General features: G+C 39.9%; 1 protein-coding gene and 3 pseudogenes across 1 annotated transcript, besides 7 other annotated features; 3 read left to right on the top strand and 1 right to left on the bottom strand.

Moving 5' to 3' along the window:
* Positions 1 to 1,483: a mobile genetic element.
* Positions 1 to 9,598: part of a sequence feature (sequence corresponds to BAC RPCI93-1I18) that runs on past the window's edge.
* Positions 1,411 to 1,483: a mobile genetic element.
* Positions 2,239 to 2,265: a microsatellite.
* Positions 2,546 to 2,599: a sequence feature (AT_rich).
* Positions 2,779 to 2,799: a sequence feature (AT_rich).
* Tb927.6.5830 lies at positions 2,850 to 4,280 on the top strand (annotated as a pseudogene).
* Tb927.6.5820 lies at positions 5,744 to 6,858 on the top strand (annotated as a pseudogene).
* Positions 6,848 to 8,185: a sequence feature (This Tn10 insertion is an artefact from the BAC construction and is not present in other BACs covering this region or in Tb927 genomic DNA.).
* Tb927.6.5810 (transposase of Tn10) lies at positions 6,863 to 8,071 on the bottom strand (the record flags this gene model as incomplete). Its single annotated transcript, XM_840546.1, has 1 exon — positions 6,863 to 8,071. The coding sequence occupies one exon, from the start codon at positions 8,069 to 8,071 to the stop codon at positions 6,863 to 6,865; it is 1,209 nt and encodes a 402-aa protein (XP_845639.1).
* Tb927.6.5800 lies at positions 8,351 to 8,653 on the top strand (annotated as a pseudogene).

The raw sequence follows: 9,598 nt of genomic DNA, 5'->3' as shown, positions 1-9,598 counted from the left end.
GAATTCTCCGCTCACTCGATATGGTATACTCATGGGAGGATCATCTGGTGCTTTCGTCGACCGCTCTCTATACATCTGTGCTTACTTCTTGTCTTGCTGTCTACATGTTAGAGGGTGGTCATTTACTACCAGGACCGGATATATCAGTTGCCTCACTGCATATATGGACTCAACTAAATCCTAACTTTTTGTATCGGTCACTAACATCTTCAACCCATTTTCTTTCCACCGTTGTAGAGACGTTTCAGCAAGCACCTTTCTTCTCTTGTATATAAGGGCAACTCTGTGCTTTTCATTTGTACTTTCCCCTATTTTTGTGTCCAGCTCTGTCAGTTCTCGTGTCCAGAACGGTGGCGATACTCCCTTACATTTCAGTATTGTTTTCTTTGCTGCTGTGCGAATGCCTTTAGTCACTGCCTCAGCCATAGAATATACGTTATTTTTCGACTTCCTTAATTTTTCACCATTGTTATATCACACACTTTTCTAAATCCCGCCAATTTGCTTTATTCCAAACATACAACACCCTTTGTGTCTTTGTTATGACGATCATTACTATACCTATCCCAATACACACCTCAAACGTTATCCAGTAGTGACCATTATCTGAACTGATGCTTGCCTTCCATCTCGTGACTTTGCAGTCTCTGTACATCGTAACATCTGGAAACGACCTGGTTGCTGTGTGAGGTATTCTTCTCGCTGGTGTGCCATCATTCGCAATTTTGATATCATTTTGTAGACACCGGTCTATAATGTATTCTCCTGCAGTATCTTTTAGGCGAGGAGGGACACATAACTCATGATATGCGTTGTTGTTAGACGCTATCACTAGTTTTAAGTTGAGCTCTCAATGCTCTCAAGCGTGTAAATAGTGACATGTTTTTTCTGTGGAAAGTAAGCGGATTTTACTGTTAACATCAGATCAGCCGAAAAAATCAGTCTTGCAGAAACTCTTTCCAGAAGACCCTACTCCTACGGACCTTGGATGACTCTCACGCCATCTTTGACCAAAATTAGTGCCACACCACTATGCAGAGAACGTGCCATCTCCATGTGTTGGTATCCACTGATTTTTAATGCGCAGCACTCTTCTGCTTCCAAGTGAGTCTCTTGCAATAGACAGAATACTACCATATCCTCGTGAAGCTTTTTCTCTAAGGCGATCCGCTTCGCCTGGGAGGGACCCCAGAGGTCCACTTGGCTCCACGAGCCATGAGACTGGTATTCTGTTCCACATCTCTGCTAAGTAGTAGAAGCCTATGTATCCCAATTCAGGCACGATCACACGTGCAGAGGAGCAGTCTAATATATTGCTTCATCCCAGAGGACTGATGTTGCTTTTTACTTCTTATGCTGTCGCCGAAAGCCTATTTCCAACCCCAATCCTGTCGTACCGGGTATGATGCGGGCTCTTGGCTTCCCCCGATGATACGGGGTACTGGACCCTGGCGCCATGTTGAGGTGGCCGGTAGCGCCAGGGAGAAAAACAAAGGCAACAAACGGAATGAACACAATACAACCAAAAATAAAATGATGCAGGATGAACAGGTAATTCCAGTATTTTACTCACAAATGAATAGATTTCGTTGCAGAAATAATATTAGCGACTGTGGCTTTCAATCTGATTTCAAATCCTAATATCCAGCTGTGAAGAAGAAGAACCGGATAAAGAAGAAGAGATTGTTTGTGTGTTTGTGATATTTTTGAAGTCAAATTCTCATTAGATAAAGTAACAAGCGGTAAAATTTGTGGGAACAGTATAGTACTATCGGGGTTAGAATATTACAACTATAACTTCTAATGAATTAATGTGAACGGTGAAAGAAGAATAAAAACGGGAAACCCGCTTAAAATAGCGGATTTATGAAACAGTAGATGATGTTTATAAAGAGAGAGAATCAGTTGCGATACTTCTCTAATTCTCCTTTTGAATACCGGTGAGACATTTACTTCTGTGAAGAAGTGAGCAACTAATTCACATAAAAGTCGTCATCAATGGAGAGTTATCTTCGTGTGTTATCACACAACAAACGTAAAGGAAGGCAATTTGTGGCCTAAAATTATCCAGGTATAAACGGCATCAGACCAAAGCAAATTAAGAAAAGCACAAACAGAAGCAAAATATCAATTATGTTCAGTAGGAGAAAAACAGAGCCCATTTATTAAGACACAAACTAAAATCTGTGAGCTAGCAAATGATATAAGACACTGAATACCATAAATTTTTAGTGTTTCATATACAGATATATATATATATATATAAAGACCTGTTTCCTAATTAAAACTGGAAACGTGTCGAAAACCAAAATTTACGTTAACTTTTTAAAAACTTTCCATGGGTTTCTGTGGTGAAACTGAACTTTTTAAAAGTTAAGCATATGAAAAACGCTGCAATTTAGAGTGATAATATTCATCTTTTATTAGTATGCTACCTTTAATCATTTTTAGCAAATTTTTTAATGTTTATAATTTTTGGTTGAAGAAATGCGCGCTATTTTTGTCTTTTTCATTTTTGGAAATGGCATGACATCATTGATTTGACTTAAAATTTTTTAAATGAAAATGTTTTTAATTATTTAATGGAATTTTAAAAATAGAAAGCTGAAGTTTTGTATTTGTTACATATTTATCCATTTTAATTTCTTTCATTTTTTACTTGGGTATTAGATAGCGGTGCTGTTGGAAGGTTGCAGTATCAGGTAGCTAAAAATCTGTGGTTTTTTCCTACCATTTAATGACTCACACCCAAAGGCGGTTTTACAGGCCCAAGAAAACTTTTTATTTTTATTTTTTTAACCCATAGGAACTGCCGAAAAAAGGTTAGAAATATTTTGGCTAAAAGACCAATGAAAAACCGTTACGGTCTTTACTTGCGAACATTGTTATTTTCACTGGTTTCAACTTGCTTAAATTGTCGACATGTCGACGCTGCAGCTGGAATGGGACTATTAAAAGTGGCTTGGCAGCCCATCTGCGAGCTGAGCGAAGAACTAGACACATACGGAGGCGCAGCAATAAAAAGCAGCAGCGACCAGTTGAAAGCAATACAAAACAGTAAAGCAGCAGAGTTGCGCACAGGGATTTACATGGCGAAAAAAGCGGCACCAAAGAAGCAAAAAAGGTCAGCTTGCTGAGAGCCTATTTAAGTCAAAAAACAAGCAAAGCGATCAGTCACCTGTACGACGCGGCCCTTCCGCAGGCCATAAAAACCTTTGTGCATGCAACATATCTGAAAGGCAACCTAGACGAGTTTCTCGACATGATGGCCGGCGCCAAAGGCAGCAGAACAGCAGGATGCCTCGTAAAGACGGACACAACAATAGCGACAGCACGGACGGATGACATTAGCGGTACGAAATGCAGGCGAAAGCTATCACCCGTTGCCGCAACAGAACTGCAAAGCTCGGCACTAACTGAAACAGGGTTCGGAAACTTGCTTTCGGGCACCGACAGCGGAGAAAACAAGCAATCCTCCGGCACCGAGCGTGCCATATTCTAGCTGGTTGCGCTGGAAAGTATGGCACAGAAGCACTTGGAAACGAGCTGAAGCTTGCAGGAGGCTACGTTAAGGTAGCCACGTCAGACACAACAGCAACTCTGGAAGACCTAACAAAACTCAGCAACAGCGGCGTCGGGAAGCCGGCATATTTCGTCAATCTTTAAAACGCAGTGAACGGCATAGAAACCGAATTGTCCGAAAACTTCAAAAACACAACCGGAAAACCAACGGAAAGAGTGGATCTACTGCAAATAACCAAGGACGTTCTTCTGAGTAAAGAGGAACAAAAAACCAAAGACGGCAAAGTGGAGCTTGTGGAATTACTCAGCGATGGCGATGAGGCCAAGATTACCGATACCCTTAAACTAGTCGACGAGGAAACGATCACAGAAAGAGTTGGCAGCAACCCGAAGGAGCAGAAGCTGTCCCAAAGTACAGATGAAAACGTGTTAAGCACTATTCTCAGCTATTACGAAATGCATCTTTCCGACACGATCGCCAAACTAAGAGCGATATTGATGCAGGCAGAAGAAGCGGAAAAAGAAGAAAAGAAAACCCCAGAGCAAGTTTGCAATGAAAAAAGATCAAAAAGCGTGTGTTGTCGACGAAAAATGCAAATATGATGAAAAAAGAAAAGAGGTGCCAAAATGTGAATTGAGAGAAGGTAGAAAAGAACAAAAAAAACCAAGAGAGAAGTGATGGCAAAACCACAAACACCACAGAAAGCAATTCCCTTATTATGAATTCTTTCTTTTTGCTTGCATTTTTGATTATATAGTTAAGTAGATAAATGATTTTTGCTAAATTTATACATATTTATGAGATTTGCTATTTTGAAAGAGTTTTCTAATATTTACTAAAATTTGATACATAATAACAGTTTTCAAAAATTTTTGAAAATTAGTGAGAGTTTTCAAATATAAAAAATTGAGATTTTTCTGAATTGTCTATTAAAGTGGCCTATTTGTGTAATGTGGTATGGTTTCATGGTATGAAAAATAAATTTTATTCTAATTGAGTTAATATTTTGTGATTTTCTTATGTATAGTAGTTAGGATTATAATAAGAGTAATAATAAAAAAATGATAATAGTATTGAAAGGAGAGTGTTGTGAGTGTGTATACATACGAATATTATAATAATAGTGGTGTACTAAATGGATGTACAGAATAGAAGCAGTAAAGACAAAGGTAAAAGTAAAGAAGGAGCAAGTGAGGAAGTATGAGATAATGCCTAAGTTTTCTCATTATATTTATAGAAAATGGATAACATTTGTGGGAAAATGTACTATGTTATCTAGAAGGAGTTTTTAAACTAAGACTACCACCGGATTATTGTGGAAACAAGAAGAATAATAATAATGCGTAATTGATTAAATTAGTGCATGTAGGGTAGATGGAGGATATGTATAGAGTGAGGAGAGTCGATGATAGTACACCACTACTGCCGTATTGGTGTAAAACTAAAACCATAAAAGTTTTCAAAAAATCATAATTCACATGAGGGTAATCGCAGAGTTATCACTAACAGAATGTATCAGTGAAAAGAAAGAAGAACAAAAAGAGATTTAAGCATTAAAAGTACCCAGCCTTAAACGATGGTACTACAAGAACCTGCTTACTGAGAATAAGCAAAGAACAAAGGTTGAACGTCGTCAGGGGAATAAACAGCACTGTCATTCTATTCCAAGCCGAAACGCCGGCGGAAAATTAACAGCTGATAGAAGCCATTAAATAAATGAAGGATAAATGTTTTACACATGAATATATATAGAAAGGTTCAGAATAGATTAAGAAGCGGAATTTTCTTCGACACCAACAGGTGCCTTTTTAAAAGTTGAAAACTCAACTAAACCCATCGCCGTTGCATTTAGAAGATGCCTAACCAAGCCAACAACGTAATGAATTTGAGAAAGTACACCAGAGTTTAAAGGGCTCGCTGTGCAGTGAGCCCTTTAAACTCTATTAAGGGCTTCAACTTCGAGGACGAATCAGTTGTGCTAAGTAAATAGTTGGAAGAGACAGTTTCAAAAGGAAAACAATGCGATGGCACACAGCATATCCAAGAAGTCTCCAGTCGCATATCGCAACATAACACGGTAAACAATCCACTTAACGACACCTATAAAATTCTTATGGGTGAAAAAACTCGAAAATAAATTGATAAACTGATTTACTAGACGCAAACCTCTAAGCTATACCCAAAACGGTTCCGTAAACCGTGCCTAAAACAAAGAAAAAAATGAATCTGCAGAAGACAGTAGCAGCCACTATCATCGCCTTCGTACTGGCGACTACAGCGGTCATCGGTGCGGTATCGAAAGGGGCAATTGAGTAGACTGTGTGGGCGCCGACATGTACGTTGGAGGCGGAACTAAGCAAAGCGCCACAGCTTGCTCTCATGTTAATTAAAGACGCCGCCTCGGCTCACTCTAAGGTTCAAAAAAAAGCCAAAAAGCTCGAAATCTACGAAGCCATCAAGCAGGACACATATAACAATACACAGCATGCAAAATTCTGGAAGTAGCAATGTCAGACGCTGTCGGCGAACTCAAATCGACGGAAAAAGGTATCTTAAACAAAGCCGTTCACTACGTCGCCACAGTAGAATTTGCCGCTGACGACATTCACTGCTTCTGGCGTTTGTTCCAACAATCCAAAAGGGACACAAGCCATGGCTGTGTAGCGGAAAGTACGGCAGACACGGCACTAGAAACATCCAAACTGGAAACACTGCTGGACGGCTGTTTAACAGGACCAAAAGAGGAGATAGAAGCTTCCACAAAAACAAAAAAGCCAGTACATAGCGCACTACAAGGAAAAGCAACAACAGTGGGCTCAGACACAAAGAGCGGTGCCAAAGCATGTCCTCTAACCGATGCGACGGACGGAGACAACTGGATACACGGATCCGGAGCCGCACAGGCAAGCAAGTTAACGTTAGCCACCGGGCTAGTGAAAATAACTAGCAGAGGCGCTGCGCTGACTCAATTGAAAGCCGACGGCAGCGACGAGGACGGTGACATCTTGTCAAAGCTCAAATTCGCTGTGGTTAAGCTGAAGCAACTAGAAACGGAAACTTTCTGCGCATGCGACAGGCACGGTAACCAAAAAAATGAAGAGCTGATCACTAGCAAGCACATTCCGCACTACATACAGGTATTGCGCCAAACAAGTCCATCGTCAGTTGACGAAGAAGCGACACAACTCTGCAACAAGACAGGCAGCGGATGGCACAAACAGCTATGGGGAAAAATTGAAGAAACAGACATACGGGCGGAAGCGACAGGAGCCTTCACACCAAAGGCGCTAAAGTCAATAACCGATCTCAAGAAACTGAACTCAGCCCTGAGAGATCCCCTCATAATTTCCCCAAAGCGTAACCATGTGTGAATAAATTTTGAGCTAGTAGGGTTGCAGCCACGAGTAAGTCTTCCCTTGTTATTGTGTAGCCAGAATGCCGCAAAACTTCCATGCCTAAGCGAACTGTTGAGAGTACGTTTCGATTTCTGACTGTGTTAGCCTGGAAGTGCTTGTCCCAACCTTGTTTCTGAGCATGAACGCCCGCAAGCCAACATGTTAGTTGAAGCATCAGGGCGATTAGCAGCATGATATCAAAACGCTCTGAGCTGCTCGTTCGGCTATGGCGTAGGCCTAGTCCGTAGGCAGGACTTTTCAAGTCTCGGAAGGTTTCTTCAATCTGCATTCGCTTCGAATAGATATTAACAAGTTGTTTGGGTGTTCGAATTTCAACAGGTAAGTTAGTTGCTAGAACCCATGGCTCCTTTGCCGACGCTGAGTAGATTTTAGGTGACGGGTGGTGACAATGAGTCCGTGTCGAGCGCTGATTTTTTCGGCCTTTAGAGCGAGATTTATACAATAGAATTTGGCATGAGATTGGATTGCTTTTAGTCAGCCTCTTATAGCCTAAAGTCTTTGAGTGACTAGATGACATATCATGTAAGTTGCTGATAGGTTTCCAGTTTTCCGCTCCTAGGTCTGCATATTGTACTTTTCCTCTTACTCGACTTAACCAGTACCAACCCAGCTTCTCAACGGATTTATACCATGGCACTTTAAAGCCAGCATCACTGACAATGAGCGGTGTGGTGTTACTCGGTAGAATGCTCGCAAGGTCGGCTAGAAATTGGTCATGAGCTTTCTTTGAACATTGCTCTGAAAGCGGGAACGCTTTCTCATAAAGAGTAACAGAACGACCGTGTAGTGCGACTGAAGCTCGCAATACCATAAGTCGTTTTTGCTCACGAATATCAGACCAGTCAACAAGTACAATGGGCATCGTATTGCCCGAACAGATAAAGCTAGCATGCCAACGGTATACAGCGAGTCGCTCTTTGTGGAGGTGACGATTACCTAACAATCGGTCGATTCGTTTGATGTTATGTTTTGTTCTCGCTTTGGTTGGCAGGTTACGGCCAAGTTCGGTAAGAGTGAGAGTTTTACAGTCAAGTAATGCGTGGCAAGCCAACGTTAAGCTGTTGAGTCGTTTTAAGTGTAATTCGGGGCAGAATTGGTAAAGAGAGTCGTGTAAAATATCGAGTTCGCACATCTTGTTGTCTGATTATTGATTTTTCGCGAAACCATTTGATCATATGACAAGATGTGTATCCACCTTAACTTAATGATTTTTACCAAAATCATTAGGGGATTCATCAGAACTCAGCCCTCTTTTATTATCAAACACAAATCAGGAAAAATTATCAGTGAATACCGAAGAACTCAATATGCTGAGCTACCAAACGAACAAGAAAAATGCAGGAAAAGTATAGGAAGAATGCAATAAAGCATGGGACAGCGAATGCGCTTGTAAAAAACTAGAAAAAATTAGTGCGTTTTTAATACCGATGGCGAAACTGGCAAAAAGTGAGAGTTGAAAAAAAAGGTAAAAGCTGAGCTCGAAAAAGCAAACAAAGAAGCTGGAGGGCCAAATACCAGTGTATATTGCAGTAAGCATACAACCCAGAGAGTTTGTGAGGAAGCAAACAAGGATGGTGAAAAGCATTGTGGATGGAAAAAAGGAGGCGAAGGTGACAATGATAAGGACAAGCTTAGGTGTCGGAATAATAGTCTCTCCGTCAATAATAAATTATCTCTTATAGCTGCTACTTTTGTAAGTTTTGTGGCATTTTAAAATTCTAAAATTATGAGGATTTTTGTTCAATTTTATGAAATTTATATAATTTCCCATTTTGCTACATTTTAGTATATTTTAACAATTTTTAATTAAAATCTGCAAATTAGTGAAAATAGTTAAAACATAGATTTATAAAAATGTGTATAAACGTGTTCTATAGTTGTAACGTATTAGGCTGAAAGTGTATGAAAAATGAGTGCCATTATGAAATTTTCTTATTTGGTTTATTTTGCTATTAGTAATAGCAATAGCAATAACAATTGTTGGAGAGTGTTGTGACTGTGTATCATCATTGTAAAAACAGTGATGCAAAGACCGAACTAACAGGTTGTAATGGAGAAAACATAAGCAGTTAGATTGCGTTTCGAAATCACTCTGCGCATGAAAAATATATGTATCGGAAATAACTCTGTTATGGAGAAGCATTACTGTATCATAAAGATCAGCGGTATAAAACAGCAATTCTCAACGATAATTCAGTGGAAAGGTGAAACTCTGTGAAACAAAGCTAAGTCACCCATAAACGGAGATCAGAAGCGCAGAAAGCATAGAGGTTAGGTATCTTTACAGTAATATGGAAAAGATCTAAACTACAAGTAGTAACAGAGCTGGTGCATCGTGAAATAATGCTTTAACACTGTTGATGAGTAAACGTATGGGATTATCAAGCGCAAAGAACAATAAATATAAGATATTAGAGGCATGAGACCGAGGAGCACTGAGGGAAAGAAAGGTAACAGGGAAAGAGTTGCGTAACGATGTAATAGTTAAAGAGTATTTGCGTCAAATGTTAAGCAAATTAATCAATGTAAGCATCCTATTTTGCACGTTAAAATCAGGAAATAGAAATGGTAACACTAACTGAAACAGGACCAAGGCCGCCTTAACTATGGAAGTAGTCCAAAATAATGAAACAAGGTTCAATGAAATGGCTTCAAGAAA

Source organism: Trypanosoma brucei, chromosome 6 (genome assembly GCF_000002445.2).
Source record: "Trypanosoma brucei brucei TREU927 chromosome 6, complete sequence".
NCBI classification, from domain to species: domain Eukaryota; phylum Euglenozoa; class Kinetoplastea; order Trypanosomatida; family Trypanosomatidae; genus Trypanosoma; species Trypanosoma brucei.
Note: the sequence above shows the minus strand (reverse complement) of the source record. Positions and strands in the feature narration are given on the sequence as shown.